The following is an 18,032-nucleotide window of genomic DNA, read 5'->3' on the forward strand; positions in this document are numbered from 1 at the left end:
TGATAATTGTTATGACAGACAAACCAATTTGCAGTATATATTGTATATATATATTATATGAAAATGATTTCACTTTTTAGTATTACTAAAATGTATTAATTATAAAAAATAACTAAATTATATATTAAGGCAATTGTTTTAATTTGAGTGACATATCAGCCAACTGTCTCTTTAATGACTCGATTTCGTTATTTTTATCTAAAACTTCTTTACATTTAAGATTCAAAAGATTTTCCAAATCTTTGATTTTGTTGTCTTTAGCGGCCATTTCATTAATAATACTTTTATTCTGTTCCTCGATGTGTCTAATTATCATTTGTTCTTCACTCATGAATAGTGATGAATGTAATACTTGTGTAGCATTTGGTCTGAGAGTTGGATTAATATGAGTCAAATCACAAATTATTTTAACCACATTTGGATAAAATTTAGTCAAACTTTTGGGTAAAATCTGTTTTTTGGTTATATTGTTAACACATTTAATTTTTTCCATATCAGTTGAAAGCGGGTAAAAAAGTTCAAACAAAATGATACCTAAACTAAATAAATCAGTTTTGTTGTCATAACTGAGCTGCGATTTTCTCACTTTTTGTTCCGGTGCCGCATATATTGATGTTCCTATACCTGCCGTGTGATCGTTAATGCAGACATTGTCACCTGTACTCTGTTTAAAGATATCTAAAGAGATCTCATCCTTATCTAAACTGTTATGAAGTGTAGCCAAACCAAAGTCACCGATCTTTACTTGTGAACCATTGATACTAAATAATATATTTTGTGGTTTAAGATCTCTATGTATTAAATGTTGTGAATGAATATATTCAACGCCTTTGAGAATTTGGCGAAATATATTTTTTGCTGTTTTAATATCATCGTCATTAAGGATATATTCATTGATATTTTTATCAAACTTTTTAAATGTCCGATCATTACGATCCCTAAGCCATGATTTTAGATTCATTCCGCATAATTCCATTTGTATGTAAAGAATTGCACCGAATTGGGAACAGGCTATGGGACAGACATTTGACGATTTGTTATTACATTGTATTTGAGGCACTTCTCCATTGCTATACATTTCCAGTTTATTACAATCTTTGCAATTAACGCCTCTATCACTCTGTGATGTCGTCGAACTAATTGATAAAGTCTTGCGTTTGACTATTGATTGTCTAATTGTAGTCATATCTCCAAATGACTTATTGAGACTATCCATTGAATCATCGCTAGTAAATTCATCATCTTCTTCGTCATCTTCCTCTTCATCGTCTTCATCATTATCGTTGTCTTCATTATCATCTTTGTCTTCATTATCATCTTTGTCTTCATTATTATCTTTGTCTTCATTATTAAATTGTTTCAATTCATTTATCAAATTAGTTTCAATGATCTGTTTATTTGATGATTGAATATGTAAACCACTTTTTGATGAATATTCAAAACAAATGGAAACTTCGTTTTCAGTTTTTCGAGAATTGACAACAAAATCTTCATCAAAAGCATCCATTTGTTCGTTAATTTTATTGCTTTTACTAATTTTTAAATGTTTCTTCAGTGGAATCTTTTCTCGATGAAGACACCAATTTTCAAGCCATGCAGTCTTATAGGCGACAACATTGGGATGTGTCGGCAGATTTGCGTAGAGTTGAACTTCTCGAGTAATCTTTTTAAAGTCGGTATCATTTTTGTACTTAAATCTAATCATTTTAACCGCATATTCGCAGTCATCAAACCTATACTTTGCTCTGTTAACGGTTCCAAAGCCTCCTTCTTCAATAAGACCCAAATCAATAAACTCTTTGTTATAACGACTCGAGTCTTCAATCAGATGCGGACTATCAATAAAAGGTGTCGAAGAAGTGGACGAGAGATAGAGTGGGTTGTCTTCAGCTTTAATTTGTTGTACAATTTGATTGAATTTAATAATAACAAACTCACGAATCGGATGCAGCGAATCGTTGGTAAATGAGTTACCGATAATCTTCAGATCTTGCAATCGGTGACAAAGTTTATGAAACAGTTGTTTCTGTTTGTGTTTATCGGACTCATTATATCCACAGAAATTCCAAATCAATGATTCAATCAACAGAAAAGTCGGCGCCTGTCGTCTCAACAGCGCTTCCGTTGCCCTAAACTCTGACCTTTTGTTTGCCGATTGGTTGCGACCATTGCTTGTTTGTGCCACACTTCGGTTGGCAATTAAATTGGTCATTGCGTTGCCGTCGACCACATCCATGCCATCGCTGGCGTCAAACTCAAGAATAGGCTGTAAGTTAGGCATCGACTCAAAGACAACATTATTGTTATTATTGATAATCAACTCATTGTTGACATTATTGTCGTTAAAATTATTGAGAAATACATTCACTTTTCGTTCACTACTTTTGCGACCAAAGCTATGGTTAAGAGTTGGACTCATTTGTCATAAATTCAATGATAATTATCACTAAATTATGTCTTAATTATGTTTTCAATAATAAAAGTCAATGTATTGTAAACTCAATGCAATAGTCTTTACAAACGTTAGAATATGTTGTTTATCACGTGATTTCAATGTTTATTACTATAGCCTATAGTGTATTAGGTATTAGTGTTCGGGTAAATTGATTTTTTTCCCAAACGTTCCCTATTTTCCCTATTCCCAGGAATTCCTATGGAATCTATTTCCTTTGACTACAAGTACTACATATTATAAGATTTGAATAATAAATGTATTTAATTGTATTTTGTGTATACATAGGAAGTCAATCCAATAATGTTTGACTCATGTAAACCTATGTTAGAACCAATAAAAATAGACAATTACTTTACAATATAGCAAATTAATGTTTAAATGATTAAAATTAAAAAAGTGAATAATATACTAAAGTATATAATAGTATATACAGTAATAGTTGCAATGCACTGCATTAACTAAAATAACAATCACATACAACAATATATTAATATTATATATTCATAAAAAGATTAATCAAATTATTTCTCTCATAAAATGCCTCCAATTTTCACTTTTTTGATCGTTAGAAATGAAAAATATATTTTATATTACAATAAATAGTAAAATATCAAAACTAATATTTTGCATAAAATTTCATTGAAACTATAATTCAATAAATGTATTGATACTATACTATAAATATTTAAAATACCACTCTATATCCAGATTGACATAACATTTATTTGTCAAACATAAAAATAAAATATTTTTAAGGTTCATAGGAGGAAATAGATTTCCTGGAAATTCCCAGAGAACAAGGAATATAAGGTTTTTTAGTTATAAATCGAGGGATAAAATTTGATCGAACCCTAATTAATATTAATGAGAGTTTAGTCAATTGATTTTCAATCAAAATAATTATGATTTGCATATTTTATGACTTATATGCCATAATAATGATTACTACCAAACATAATATAAAAATGCAATTTTTAATATTTTATAATAATTTTAAAAATATTTTATCGATTAAAATTATAATTATTTTTTAGGAAATGTGATTATTAATTTATAGACTATTAATTTGTACTAAAGTCTAGATCTAGAGTCTAGAGTATTAATTATAAATTTATATTTTAACATTTACTATATTGTAAAGTATTTAAATATTAAATAGCAAAATGTTATTTTTAGATATTTAAAGCTAAGATTTATATTATTTTTAAAATTATATTAAACAGTACTTTGTATGTGTACTTTGCATACTATGTACTACATAGTATGTACTATATATAGAGTTCGGGCAACTTCCTAATGGAGGGAAGTTCCCAAATGAAATCCATATAATGGATAATATTTTAGTTTTCCTCTATTCATCGTTAGGAAGAAAATTATATTTTATATATTTCAATAAATAGCAATCTATTAATTAAATTGATAAATAAATTAGTCATTTTTATAAATATTTAATGTTAACAAGTTATACAAAGAATAATTTTATTCATTAAATACATATCATTTAATTAATAAGTTATATAAGATATAATCATTTGCTAATTAATAACAATAATTAATAAGTTTATTAGTAAAATAATGTATTATTTAATTTTAATGAACACTAATGATATTGTTTTAATCTATAATTATAATATAAATGCTATATATAGTATATGATGCTATTGATACTATATTATTGAACTTAAATAACTAACAAATAAATTAATTGCCGTAAATATACAATATATTGTTAATTTATTTGAATAAATTTAACTTGAATATCAATACATAGATTATTTTAAATATTTTTTTAATTAAACTTTAAAGTCAACAACACTTGAGTGATTATTATATTAAATATAGCTAAAATAAACTGACAAAATTTCGATTAACAATATGATTAACATTTAAATAATAAATAAATGTGGATTATTCTTGAATCTGAATAAAAAATTATCTGATAGTTTAAATATTTTTATGATATTGTAAATTACAATTAGTAATATCTAATATAATATTTAAATGTATTAACTACAGTACATAACATATAAATAATATAATTTTATATACTGTATATACTGTGTGTATACCGGTATATATAATATAATAATTAATAATATTAATATTTAAAGTGTTTAATTGTCGCCAATTCTGATAATAGCTGTATTCAAACAATTAACATCGGCTTTAATTTTTTGTCCAAATTCTTGTAATTTGTTGATTGAGTCAATAATATGTACGGAATCGGTGAACGCATCGTAACGTATTTCATAACGTCGGGCCAGTTTGGTCTGAACGTAATGTCTTCAATGATAATAACATTAATAAACAATATATTGATTTAAAAATTTAAACAAAAACTGATAACAAACTTAAACTTATCCTTTGCATCTGCAAAGCTTTCGGCCACATAATAGATGTCTTGATAGTCAACGTCTTGATACGGCTGAACGGCTGTCTTCTGCGGTTCAAATGATCTTAACTCTGGTTTGTCTGACAACGAATGCTTAAGTTCACCATAAGATGACAAAAGTCCGGCACCGTATGCCTTAATTTCGCCATTTTCTTTGCACAAACCAAATTCAACAGTAAACCAATACAACTAAAAAATTGATAATCAAATATCAATTAAACTGATTGTAAATAATCAAATAGTTTAATACTGTCGCAAATTTTTCAATTTCCTCGTCGGATGCGCCCAAAGAGGACAAACCTATATCTTGCGAGAATTGGGCAAATGCTATAAAAAAATGTTAATTTTGTTATTTTAATTCAAACGGATATTTTATTTGATTTAATATAGTATGACATACTAGGATCGGCCAATATAGGAACGTGACCTATTAGCTCATGTATGCAATCACTATTGTTTTAAGAAATAGTAACTTTTTTTTTGTTAATATGAAATACAACAAAATAAAATATGAGAAAACATACGGTTCCGGTGAATGGTGTGGATTAGACTCATGTCTTAAATATTGTGTCGTCTGAAACACGCGAAACGCAAGACTCGCCAAAAAGTCGCGAGCGGTTAACAGTCCTGCAGCCGGACGTAATGTAAATCCTGTTCGTCCTATAATTTAATTAAAATTAAATAAAGCATTTGAATAATAAATTTATTTATTTATAACAATAATGTTATAAACACTACTTTTAAGAAATAATGAGATGTCTTGTAGTTGAGGAATATTGTCGGCCGCATAACCACATTCTTTCTCAAGAAGTTTCAACACATCGACGTGTGTCTGACACGCATGAGATTCAAACAAACGTCTCAATTCTTTATACACTTCTCCCCTAATTTGTGATTATTTTATTAATAATAATAAAACTTTGTATAAAAAATATTAATGAATACCAGGTTTTTATTTCGCTCTCAGTATATGTCACTCGAGGTATTGCTTCTCCACTAATATTTTTATGTTAATTATGTTTATTATCAATTATTTTCAATCAAAACAATTACAATAAATACTTACTATTTATAATTAAAAGCAATGTCTGCGATCTGTTTTCTTCTTTCTCTATAAGTTTTATCTAGAAATCCCTATTTTATGAAATTTTTTAATTTAAATTATACAGTAATATACATAAATAAAAGTATTGATTAACAAATGTTAGGCCCTATTAATCAAAAATATATCCAACCGGATGATCGCTATCCAAATCTGGTTCATATTTAGCAATAATATGAGTGCACTGATCCAATTCACTAATATGTCGCGGAAACCATGGATCTAATAAATTTGATGGTTAATCATAAAAGTTATTAATCAAAAAATGTTTGCTAATTATGTTAATTATAATTCAAACCTTTAACACTAATATGTTTTTCTCTAAGTAGAGTCATATCAACCAAACTGTTTTGTCTCATTGACTTTATTAGATGTAAGAGACCATTGCTTGATATCTTAAGACTTACAAACAAATCTATATTTGATTTATTATCCAATGATTTCCTACTTTCCAAGTGATCTACATTTCCTTTACAAGCCTTTCATTAGTATATTTAAAATAATTAAATTAAAAAATTTATTGCAATAAAAATCAAAATATTTTTTAAACAAAATATTGTATAAATACCTCAATAATTCTGATAATTTTAGGCAAATTAGAAAAACCGCCGTCTTTTAAATTAATTAATATATTTGATGTCTTAGGTGTGGATAAGTCATCACTTTCAGTAGTTTCACTAACAATAAGTACCTATCAATTAAACAATTAATGTTTTAAAATCTAATATCCACTAAAAATTTTATTAAAAATAAAAATAGTTTTATATAAATTTATAAATTAAAAAACAACCTCTTCTTCAGAGAGTTGATTATCTTGAGATCCGTGTCGACTCTCTTCCAGCCAATTGAGTTTCGCTTCTTTATTCTTAACGGTCTCAAACTTGGCGTCCCCTACAAGTGACCGACGACGAGATGGGTATCCATGCTATCAAATAATATATATTAACGATTGTTATCATTAATTAATTATATTTATGACGATATCAATATTTTTCTAATTTTAGATATATTTGTCATTTAAAATAAAATTTTGTTTAACTGTAAATTAAATAAGTAAAAGGTTTGTAATCTTTGAATTAATAGACAAATAATAGTCATTAATAACAGTTTTCAGCTGAGAATAACATTTTAGTTATACAGTAATAATATTGCATTTAATTCAGTGTTCACTGATTCGCATCAAATGATCTGTTTCTTAGTAAAAGTGCACCTGTTTTGGACATAACTGATGTATATTAATATTAAAACATTAAATTTAATGTATTTGATAAATAAATAAAACAAAAGGACTAAAATAATGCTAACAATCAATTTGTTTGTTTTTTGTTTTTATTAAACTAAACAATTTGTTTATGATATTAATATAATAAAAAATCATAAAATTATAATCTTATATTAATATTAATAAATAATCAAATCAGTGCATCACTTGCTTTCAATTACTTGATTTTTATACAGAAAGCCTATATTTATATAAAAAGTCTATATTTATAGTCTGTTGAGTGCCGACTAAAGCAGATATAATGGCAATACTTTGAGTCTTGTGGTAAAAGAGTCTTTCCTTCCTTCCGATGACTTTTCCTTTTGATCTCTAAGCGTATTAATGATGAGTTTCAAAATCAGTCCTAAATGACAATCGGTTTACTCTTTTTCTCTACACTTTTATTATAACTTTAAAGTAACGTCCTATTCATAGATTGATGCCATTGTGTTTTCAATGTATTGTTAGATAGATTAAAGTCAATAAAGGCTAATGTAGTTATTATAACAGTATTTCATTCATATTGTGATTGTTATGAATACTCAATCTTTAATCAAAACAAGTATTACAATTGAATTCAATTTATTTTGAACTCATAATCCAATTTATGGTATGAGTGGGCAATCGATGAGTTGCTATTAATACTATAGTATAATGTAATGACTATAACGGTATTACCATTTATTCATAACTATCATATCCTTGGCTATCGTAAAGCAATTGAAAATATCTCGATTTTAATTTAAATGATTGTAATTTATATAAATTGTAAATAATAGTCAGTATACTTTATTATAATTATTTTAAAGGTCACAAATGTCAATATCATTCACTGTATTTATGCCTCATTTGTTTATCCTCCACCTATATACAGTATGCCGGGTATATATACTGTATAAACTAAATATTGATATAGTAATCATCTATCATATATTAATTTTATAAAAATAGTGTTTATACAAACTTTCAAATACCTGTTTCCGTTTCATATATAACAGGAATTTAATGTAAAATCATTGAATAATTTGTATACAAACAGTTTAGTTAATTGATTAATACATAATTTTATAGTTAGAGTAAAATTCAAGAATTAAAGAATAATATGATCTATATATAAATATACTGTACATACATGTGATATAATTTTATAAATGATATCAACATAATATTATATTTGTATGATATGTACACCTTATTTAGTAATAAAATTATAATTTATGCCACTTAACTAAACAAATTAACTATATTAAATACTTAAAATCCTATTCAAATTTTTATTAAAAATTAAATAACATTTATTAAACTACTAATTTATTAAAAGAATTAAATTCTTTTATTGAATCTAATTTAAGTGATTAAAAATAAATTAAATCCATAATTATTTAAAATTTTACTTAAATTATTAATATAATATATATTTTTTTTATAAATAATGAGTAGTGACTTTATGTACTGTATATGTAAATCTTTGTATTTTAACTTTTTAATTGAATTATTTTTATTAAAATATTTGTTAAAAATATACATGTGATTATATGTGATAACAATTCTAACTACTGTTTGTTTTAATTTGTTATAATTAACTACTGTATAAACTAAGTTATAAACTAATTTGAATTTTTAATGTAATTTACAGTAAATAAACGTATATATATAAATGTTTTAAAGCTATAATTGATAATTATTACATAATTTCAAAATATGTTATTATATGTGAAAAAAATTCTGTCAAAATAATTATATTTTAAATGATATAAATATCTAATTATTAGACTAATATCTTTTATCACTGAAAAATAAGTTATTTATGAATAAATGCTTCATTAATGAGTTACTATAATTATATTTCATAATTTATTATAATGTATTTAATATTTTATAAATTTAAAATAATAAATATTATTTTTAAAAATATAATGACTTGTAAAATTTGAAATATTTGCATATTGTTTATGTTTATATGTAAATTACAGTATATTATATAAATCATTTTATATTTAATAAAATCTAAAGTAATTAAACTTAAAAATAAACATAATGCTATTTTTGGTGTGAATAATCAATAATACTGTATAAAAATTCGTATAAATTAAATAATAAATTAAAATTAAATTTTTTATTGTAAATAATTATCATAAAAACAATTACATAAATTAGATAAAATTTATAATAACTAATCTTTAATATACATATAACTGAATCAAAAAATACATACTTCAACGCTATAACTTTTGATAGCAAACTTTGCTCTATTAGATGATGCCATTGAAGTGACCGTAACTTTATTTAGCAGATAATTCATAAACATTATAATAACTGAATCAATGGTAACACTGTTTGTCATTGAATGCAAACTTTTATGTCAACCACTTGTTGTTATAAATGACAGAATTATATTAGTTTTTGCAGACAATTCTGGTATCGATTCAACATATTCTGTGTCAACTAATCGCCATCTTTTGTCAACTATTTATATATATATATAGTGTATAATATACATGTGTACAATATATAACTACATTATACTGTATATATATATATACTGTATATATAGTGTAGTTATATATATATTGTAGTTATATATATATTGTAGTTATATATATATATTGTAGTTATATACGGTATATATTGTATAATATATACAATAAAGTATGAATTTTAATATAAATCATATAAAAATCAATTTCATTATAGTTATTGACTCAACGGGGTATAGATTGTGATATGTACTGGTACTCGCAATTGAAAGAGACGCATTTTATATATAATAAAGTAACTTTGTTTTTGTGTGACCCATGTGTTATCTACAAATTGTATTTTTTTACAATTAAGTAAAATCATCATTAGTCTATAATTGTCTTATTCAAGATTTTTGATAAATCTTTTTATTAATCTTTTACATGGGTTAAAGTCACATGACGTCTAAGGCAGATATACCATAAAAAACATATATTGTCCTGTAATTATAGAAACAATGGCCGACAAAAATATTAATAGAATATATTCTAAAGCCTTATGTGTGAAGACTTGTCAGACATAATAAAAAAACTAAAAAGATGAATGATTAGATGTGGAAGACAAAAAAAGTTCATAAAAAATATCAAAAGTTAAAATCGAAAATTTGTATGAATTTATAAAAATATTTCACAAGTTTTCTTGAAAATAAATAAAAGAGATATTATATTTTTATTTATTAAATACTAAATAACATTTGCCAACAATTTTCGAAAGATATGTATAATATCTCTAAGTACTATCTACTTTTACTTCTTATCTATGGGCTACATATGCAAAAATATAGCAATTATTATTTTAATATCAAATAATAACGGATTTATAAAATGAAATTAAACCTTTTATATATCATTATATTCAACATATATTGCTTTGTCAAATTACTATTTGCTTTGATTAATCTAACACTTCTTTGAGTGTAAAAAATCAAAATTTGTGAAGGGGTCCAAAATGGTAATCGAAGGGGTTTTCGATTTAAAATCATAAGAAGTGGTTTACTGAAGATATTCAAAATTATCATAACAAATGAAGAGATATTATAGAATCAAATGACATATAAATAATTAATTAAACTTCAATAACTTTTTAAAAAAATTAATTTAAAAATGTAGTTATGAATGCGTCTCTTATAATTGCGATCCCTAGTATATCATGTCTGCACTCAATTGTTAGTTTAAAAAATATCTAATCTACACTCAAATCCATTTAAATTATATAATTATTCATATACTTTAATAATCTACAATTTAAGACAAATTGCCATCCATTATATATACCGGTATATACTATATATAGATGAAACAAATCATACCCAACTGTACCCTTTATAGTTGGTTATGTCAATATAATTAAATTCATTAAAATAACGATATTTTATATTAAATAAAAATACAACAAAATTCAGTTAAAAATTGTTTATTTTCCAAATTCATTACTATAATCAATAGTAACTTTTATTAGTCATTAACATTATTTGCTTATGTAGTCCAATCAGTAGTCTGTGCGCCCCAATCATCAACCACTTGATTGTTCCATTGTTCATCAACCTGACCGGTCCATTGTTCAGGTTGTCCACCACTGATGGTAGGTATCTGCGGTTCAGTTGTTTCAGCCTCAGCGGGAGTGTTATCAGTGGCCCAATTTTCAGTGCTGAACTGTTCGGGAGCTTCGCTTTTAACTGGACGGTCGGGAACGAGAGCAACCTGTTCTTCCTTCTCTTGTTCTTCAGTGTCACGAAAGAAGTAAAGATCAACCATTACTTTCCAGGGAGTTTCGCGACTAATTGATCCACGAAGACGAAGTACTTCTCTGGCCAACAGCCACCACATAAGACCGATAGAGTGCGGGGCCTTATTGTTGCCGGGAATAGCAATGTCCACATAACGGAGCGGCGAATCTGTATTACAGAATGCTATGACCGGAATGTTCACATACGAAGCCTCAGTAATCGGTTGGTGATCAATACGGGGATCAGTAATAATCAGTAGTCGCGGCTCACGAAAAGCGGCCTGAATTTGATTGGTAAAAGTTCCGGGAGTAAAACGGCCAGCAATCGGAGTGGCGCCAGTAGCCGAAGCAAACTTTAGGACAGCTCGTTGACCGTAAGGTCGGCTCGATATAACACACACGTCAGCCGGGTTTTCGACGGCCACAATAGCCCGAGCGGCCAATAATAGCTTCTCCCATGTTTTGCGCAAATTAACGATATAAACACCTGTTTTAAAAAAAACAATTATTGAAAAAACAATAATCATATCAATACATGTCATACCATCTCCACGTCTCTTAAAGACATACTGTTCCATCTGAAAGTCCATATTATTGGAACCGATGTGTGTATTACATGACAAAAACTTTGCCACGTCTTCCTGTTTCAGAGCTAATACACCCAAACCTCCCGACATCTTGACGTCAACTTATCTTTAGTAACAATTAAGTCAACCTATGATATAACCGGTTAAAGACATTCAAACATCAAATTAATTGGTTTACTATCATCTAATAAATATCTAATTGTGACAATTAATAGTATAACTCAAATAAATTAATTTAAATATAATTAAAAGTTGATTTAGTCGTCAATTGATTTAATTAAATCAAATTTAAAGACACTTACCGTAAATATAATGCCAATTGAGAGACACGAGTGATAGGAAAGGGAAGTCAATGTCTAATACATTGACTATTAATATAACAATACTGTCTGTTATACAACAATAACGTCCATTCAATTCAATAATAATATCATTTGTAGATTTTGACAAACAGTTTGCAAAATACGTTACAAAAGTTTTGATAAATTATTATAAATTTAGATTAAATTTAATTGTAATGTATAGGCAATTAAATATTTAAATTGATTATTATTATTCAATTAAAAATAAGTGGCTTTAACCACAACTATTATTAAATTACATAAAAATTAATTAAGAAATACCTATTTGCTTATTATAACTAATTTTTTATTATTACATAATACTAATGTACTAATGGATAATCAAATATACAGGTATTAATAAAATAGTATTTTATTGACAAAAATTAAACGAATATTTTTGAAAAATTAAAATCTAAAAAATCTAATTTTTAATTCAATTACATTTAATTATTTGTATCATTTAATTGATACTTATTAGGTATGATATAAACATTTGATTTTATTAAAAATTATGTAAATTTTTAATAATAATTTTTGATAATGATTTAGTAAAAATAAAATTTAAAAACTATATGTAATTAGAAATGTAATATTGTATATATCATACATTATTTTTAATAATTAAGCATGCTCAATCATTATTGATTATTTGGATTGATATTTCATTAATTTTTTATATCATTTTATTGATAAAAATATATTTAAAATATGTATAAAAATGCATTTAGTTTTACTTTAATAATTATTATAAATTACATTACATTCAAAAAATATTTAAAACACCACTTCTTACTACATGTCTGTATATAATAGCTGATTGTATGTGCGGTACTGTTATTGTTGTGTCTGTCCCTCCCATACCTCCCATACCTCCTATCCCTCTCATGTCTCTCATATATTGCCTCTCTTTCTCATTGAATGATTGTTTTCATTAGTGAAAGTCTCATCAATTGAAATAAATAATAAAAAATGCATTAAAAGTATTTAAACAAAACAATAATAATTGACTTAAATTTTAATATTAATATCATATGATATAAGCAATAGTTGTCAACAAAACACATGAGACTGTGTTTGGCATACATTTGAAGCAATGTTTTGATGTGATTGTCAACTATAGTGACAATAATAATGCCATTACTAATCAATGGTGTGATTATCACTGATGTTCCCAATGATATCAATTCATTATTCAATAATTATCCACAACTTGAGGTAATTAAACAACTATTAAAATGTCAATTAATTGATGCATTTAATTGACAGGAATCGAGTTTACGGTTGGTATCACTTGATCCCAAAGTGGTCAGTCCGGTAGCACTGGTATATGTGTGTCAGCGGGAGTACGCCATTGTGTCACCACATGATAGTTAGTCTTAATATTACAATTGACAGATGAATGACATTATTGACATGTTTTATGTTTGACATACAGAGAGCATCAGTATTGTGGGCACAGATGACACAACCACTTGTTGTATGGCTGTATTAAGACATTCAACCAGTGGTGTCACTTCATTGGCTCATTTTGATGGATCAGCTCCACAATCAACGAACAAATATATTGAAAATATGATTAAAAGAATGGAAGAAATGAATATCTCTGTCGGTATTAGCGACGGCCGCTTTGAACTGCATCTCATCGGTGGCTTCAATGACTCCCGACATTATTCCGAGGATTTAGTCCTTAAATTGCTTTGTAAGCCATTGTCCTTTAAAATAGTAGTCATTTAAACATTTTATTTTTGATCATTAGGTGCATATCACAGACAAACAATTAATATTGAATTAGTGACGGCCTGTGTGTGTAAATTAAATAATACTATAAGAAATAATATCAATTGGCCAGTGATTTATGGAATTGCAGTCAATGTCAAAACGGGTGACATATTTCCGGCCACTTTTACCGACAAAGGGCCAGATATACCATTAAGAAGTGCACGATATTATACGGGTTGTCATGAAATGCTAGATATCTATGATTCAAATATGAGTTTATTACGGATCGGACCATTCAATTACAGTCCTATGAGAGGCGTAGACCTATGGCTACAACAAAGTGATGAGTTTATACTTCAAGTAAAATTTCATAAAATTAAAAAAAAAATTAAAAGAAATTAATGCGTTTTTATTTGATATATTTAGCATTTGTCGACATCACCTGAAGTGGAACCTCCAAACTTTGTGATGAGCGCGAGGACTACCCTTAAGTTTATACAAAAGAATCCCTTTCCTGGAGTCACTATATTTGCTGATAACAGACCCCGTTATTATCGAAAAGATGATCTGACCGGTCAATGGCTTCCTATTTGCTATTAATAATATCTGTTAAGTTAATGATATCCACAAATTGTATACAAAGATAATATTATAATTTTTATCTATAGCCTATCATATGATCTCTCATATCTTTTTTATTATTTCCATTACGGTAATTATTAAAATGATTAATTAATTACCATTATTACAGTAATCAATAATCATTTGCTTATTATTATTAATTTGACTTTAATTTTATGATGCGTTTAGTAAATTAAGCTGAATTGATATACAGTACTACCGAAAATCTCCCGGTAATAGAAACTACATTTAAAATATCGTCCATTAATTGATTTTATTCGACATAAATAGTGCAATGAGTTAAATATTATCGCAATTTAACATTTGTTAATTGCATTGATTCATTAAAATGACTTATTTTCTATAATATTTTGTGCCATTTAGATGCAAATAATATACTGTATAATGTAGTTCCTTATAAACTTATCATGCTTATTTATGAACAATATTGTTATCATATTGTAATAATTGAGGGAAAAATATTTTTAAAATAAAATCGACAAATATTTTAATTATAGAAATGTGATTTTTGTTAGTTTCTTGAATTAAAAACCGCAATACTATGAATACAAATTTCATGTGAATATATTTTACTAAATTATTACTTTATGTATCGTCTTAACTGACATAGAGTTGTATGCAATTACAATATATCTAAATTTAAGTAAAATTGACATGGCTAAATATAATAATTATTGCATCCGACACTATGTCAGTTAAGATACTAATAAGTGCCTTATATATTATTTGATAAATAAATATATAACTTATTTGTTAATCTTTAATTAATAACGATTATTACATTAACGGTAATATAATTTTTTAAATATATAAATACTGTATTTTATTACAATAAAAATTAAATATATTTATAAATTATTTACAAAAAAACTGTTTTAAATATTTTTAGTAATTTCTAGCAAATGAATAGTAGATTTTGACGACAGATTATCTTTAGCCACACATTCATTATCGGTCTCGAAGTCGGAAAGACTTATGTAATGACATTTTAAGTGCCATTGATTGAGAAGACATTCAATACTCCATTCGCTATCCCTTTCCTGATATGTTGTATAAAATACAGTTCCTTTAGTCTGATGTTTATCCATAAGAAATGATACCGAACTCAATATGTCTTCAAAATCTTTTTCATTATAAAAACAGTCCGAACTTATAATGTAATCAAATGATGGCATTTGTATCACTTGTTCATCAAAGTGACCCCAAGTTAATGGTAGTATAGCTGTAATATTGTCGTTGACTCCGTTGATATCAACATTTTGTTGACACAGTTGAAGACATTGAGGATATTGATGTGAATCGGTAAGTACGACAAGTGCTCCAATTTTGGCAGCAACTATGCCCACCATACCAGTGCCACTACCCAACTCTATTATACGTTTCCCATTGAATTTACTACTAAATGTACACAAATACAGTATAAAAGTTTATTTTACTAAATGAAACTTAACGTAACATTCATTGAGATATAAATATAGTTAATGAGGATGTAGTGACTCGTCAATGAATTTAAGGAATTTATATATTTTGCTATCATTTACCACATGATATTTTTTTGTATATATTTATGTTTAATAAATATCTAAAAGTTTATTTTTCATGTTTAATAAGTAGGAGACCTTAATATATAACAAAATTTTGTTTTGATTTAAATCGAGACATAAAAACATTTAATATAATAATAAAAATAAGAAACGATAAGCATTTTAATCAAAGAATTCAACGAATAAATGAATTAACGAATTATGTTATAAATGCTTACAAATGCTATAAAAGTTATGTTAAGTTTGAAAACTACAAGAACTGCAATACTATTCATAGGATTACTAAACACTTGATATTACAATACAATACAATATTAACTTTCTATAAATAAACTACTTTTCAAACAATGTCTCAAATTGTTATTTTTGAAGACTAGTCTCAAGTTTTCAATTAAATTATTTGCTTTAATTGAATTGCAAAATAATTAAATCAATTTTATAGATTTTATAATAAATTTATAAAAATTATTATAATTATTTAATACAATATTATTATCAATAAATCATTAATATTCTTACAGATCACTAATATATGCAAATATATGATAGCATTAAAAATAATATTATATTAATAATTACCGATAATATGAGATAAATTGTGCCAAAATGGGTGCCGACGGCCACACATGATATCCATAATTAATTGAGTATTTCTGATATTTTATTAATTATTAAATACTATAACTAAACTCAATTAATATGATATATCATACAAACTATACCTCATTAATGATAATAGTAAACTGTCCATGGTCATTATCTGGATATTTATATTGAACGCAACAATCACTTGTTAATTCAATGGATGACTGCATAACTAAATTACTATTAATTTATTATAAATTAATATTTATATATATCTATACTTTAAAAATATAATGCATTCAAAACTGTATTTAATATTATATATTATTTTAAATACATATATTTATTTTAAATTAATACATATAAAATATAAATATTTAGGTTATATTTATGTATTAATAAAATGCTAAATATAAAAACATTTATAATTTAATATTTATTAAATAAATAATTTTTAATAATTTAAAAATATTTGTGATTCAAATGATTCACATGTTTATCATTTTTAAGAAACATTTTCAACATTTGGTTTTGAAAATAGCGCTATTTTTGAAAATTTATAACTTATAGTATAATCACAATTTAGGTATTATATGATATTATATAATACAGGTATATATAGTATTACAATTATTTTAATTATTTATTATAATTTAAAAGATAAATTATGACAATAATATAATCGTCATTGATAAATTATTGTAAATCACAATGATAATATTATTATATGAGTTAATTAGAATTATTGATAGTAAATGATTTGAATCAAATAATTAAATTTAATTACTTAATAATATAATTAATAATTAATTAATAATATAATTAATAATATAATGATCAAATTATTAAATATTGTATTAAGATATAATCAAAAAATTGACATTTCGCTAAAATTTTTAGTATGTTTCAAATTTTTAGCTGTTTTTTACATTATATAAAACTATAAAAGACAATAAATTTTCTTTAATGTGATTTGTCTTTAAACAAATAAATTATAATTGAAATATTAGAAAATTTAAGTTATATAAAGTGTTTATAGTTTACTTTATATAAACATACATTACTTTTAAATAGTATATTAATAAATTGTCAATCAATTTTATACAAGTTAATTTTTTATCAATTTATTTTTAACAGAAGACATATATTAATATAGTAA

The 18,032-nt window shown here is 25.4% G+C and overlaps 5 protein-coding genes across 5 annotated transcripts; 1 reads left to right on the plus strand and 4 right to left on the minus strand.

Moving 5' to 3' along the window:
• Nucleotides 1-93: 93 nt before the first annotated feature.
• LOC128957499 (eukaryotic translation initiation factor 2-alpha kinase 1-like) lies at nt 94-2,610 on the minus strand. Its single transcript, XM_054303266.1, has one exon. The coding sequence runs from the start codon at nt 2,417-2,419 to the stop codon at nt 125-127; it is 2,295 nt and encodes a 764-aa protein (XP_054159241.1). The 5' UTR covers nt 2,420-2,610; the 3' UTR covers nt 94-124.
• Nucleotides 2,611-4,569: 1,959 nt separating this feature from the next.
• Nucleotides 4,570-9,658, minus strand: LOC128958023 (tyrosine 3-monooxygenase-like). The gene is made up of 13 exons (XM_054303839.1): nt 9,426-9,658; nt 6,740-6,874; nt 6,518-6,640; nt 6,248-6,428; nt 6,083-6,171; nt 5,914-5,981; nt 5,793-5,843; nt 5,586-5,731; nt 5,372-5,507; nt 5,248-5,297; nt 5,098-5,174; nt 4,807-5,036; nt 4,570-4,738 (listed from the first exon to the last, which is right to left on the minus strand). Exons 1-13 carry the CDS (start codon nt 9,552-9,554, stop codon nt 4,570-4,572), a joined length of 1,584 nt encoding a protein of 527 aa, XP_054159814.1. The 5' UTR covers nt 9,555-9,658.
• A 1,472-nt stretch (nt 9,659-11,130) lies between these two features.
• Nucleotides 11,131-12,423, minus strand: LOC128958795 (40S ribosomal protein SA-like). Its single transcript, XM_054304731.1, has 3 exons — nt 12,342-12,423; nt 11,997-12,167; nt 11,131-11,939 (listed from the first exon to the last, which is right to left on the minus strand). Exons 2-3 carry the CDS (start codon nt 12,127-12,129, stop codon nt 11,203-11,205), a joined length of 870 nt encoding a protein of 289 aa, XP_054160706.1. The 5' UTR covers nt 12,130-12,167; nt 12,342-12,423; the 3' UTR covers nt 11,131-11,202.
• Nucleotides 12,424-13,366: 943 nt separating this feature from the next.
• LOC128957642 (protein N-terminal asparagine amidohydrolase-like) lies at nt 13,367-14,770 on the plus strand. Its single transcript, XM_054303443.1, has 5 exons — nt 13,367-13,598; nt 13,650-13,752; nt 13,819-14,082; nt 14,140-14,462; nt 14,529-14,770. Exons 1-5 carry the CDS (start codon nt 13,515-13,517, stop codon nt 14,700-14,702), a joined length of 948 nt encoding a protein of 315 aa, XP_054159418.1. The 5' UTR covers nt 13,367-13,514; the 3' UTR covers nt 14,703-14,770.
• Nucleotides 14,771-15,619: 849 nt separating this feature from the next.
• Nucleotides 15,620-17,103, minus strand: LOC128958024 (histone-arginine methyltransferase METTL23-like). Its single transcript, XM_054303840.1, has 3 exons — nt 17,011-17,103; nt 16,868-16,941; nt 15,620-16,142 (listed from the first exon to the last, which is right to left on the minus strand). Exons 1-3 carry the CDS (start codon nt 17,101-17,103, stop codon nt 15,620-15,622), a joined length of 690 nt encoding a protein of 229 aa, XP_054159815.1.
• Between the last annotated feature and the right edge of the window lie 929 nt (nt 17,104-18,032).

The sequence above is a fragment of the Oppia nitens genome, unplaced genomic scaffold (genome assembly GCF_028296485.1).
Source record: "Oppia nitens isolate AA-2021 unplaced genomic scaffold, nextdenovo-longstitch-racon4-pilon3 scaffold3_pilon_pilon_pilon, whole genome shotgun sequence".
Taxonomy (NCBI): Eukaryota; Metazoa; Arthropoda; class Arachnida; order Sarcoptiformes; family Oppiidae; genus Oppia; species Oppia nitens.

Excerpts from the sequence above, each read along its gene's own strand:
- LOC128957499 (XM_054303266.1), bottom strand. The coding sequence starts at position 2,419 with ATGAGTCCAACTCTTAACCATAGCTTTGGTCGCAAAAGTAGTGAACGA.
- LOC128958023 (XM_054303839.1), bottom strand. The coding sequence starts at position 9,554 with ATGACAAACAGTGTTACCATTGATTCAGTTATTATAATGTTTATGAAT. Across the intron at positions 5,508-5,585 it reads CATCTCATTATTTCTTAAAA|GACGAACAGGATTTACATTA; the intron begins GTAGTGTTTATA and ends ATTAAATTATAG. Across the intron at positions 5,298-5,371 it reads CCACACCATTCACCGGAACC|TGATTGCATACATGAGCTAA; the intron begins GTATGTTTTCTC and ends TTAAAACAATAG.
- LOC128958795 (XM_054304731.1), bottom strand. The coding sequence starts at position 12,129 with ATGTCGGGAGGTTTGGGTGTATTAGCTCTGAAACAGGAAGACGTGGCA. Across the intron at positions 11,940-11,996 it reads CTTTAAGAGACGTGGAGATG|GTGTTTATATCGTTAATTTG; the intron begins GTATGACATGTA and ends TTTTTAAAACAG.
- LOC128957642 (XM_054303443.1), top strand. The coding sequence starts at position 13,515 with ATGCCATTACTAATCAATGGTGTGATTATCACTGATGTTCCCAATGAT. Across the intron at positions 13,753-13,818 it reads CATTGTGTCACCACATGATA|AGAGCATCAGTATTGTGGGC; the intron begins GTTAGTCTTAAT and ends TTTGACATACAG. Across the intron at positions 14,463-14,528 it reads GTGATGAGTTTATACTTCAA|CATTTGTCGACATCACCTGA; the intron begins GTAAAATTTCAT and ends TGATATATTTAG.
- LOC128958024 (XM_054303840.1), bottom strand. The coding sequence starts at position 17,103 with ATGCAGTCATCCATTGAATTAACAAGTGATTGTTGCGTTCAATATAAA. Across the intron at positions 16,942-17,010 it reads TTACTATTATCATTAATGAG|AAATACTCAATTAATTATGG; the intron begins GTATAGTTTGTA and ends ATAAAATATCAG. Across the intron at positions 16,143-16,867 it reads CAATTTATCTCATATTATCG|TAGTAAATTCAATGGGAAAC; the intron begins GTAATTATTAAT and ends GTGTACATTTAG.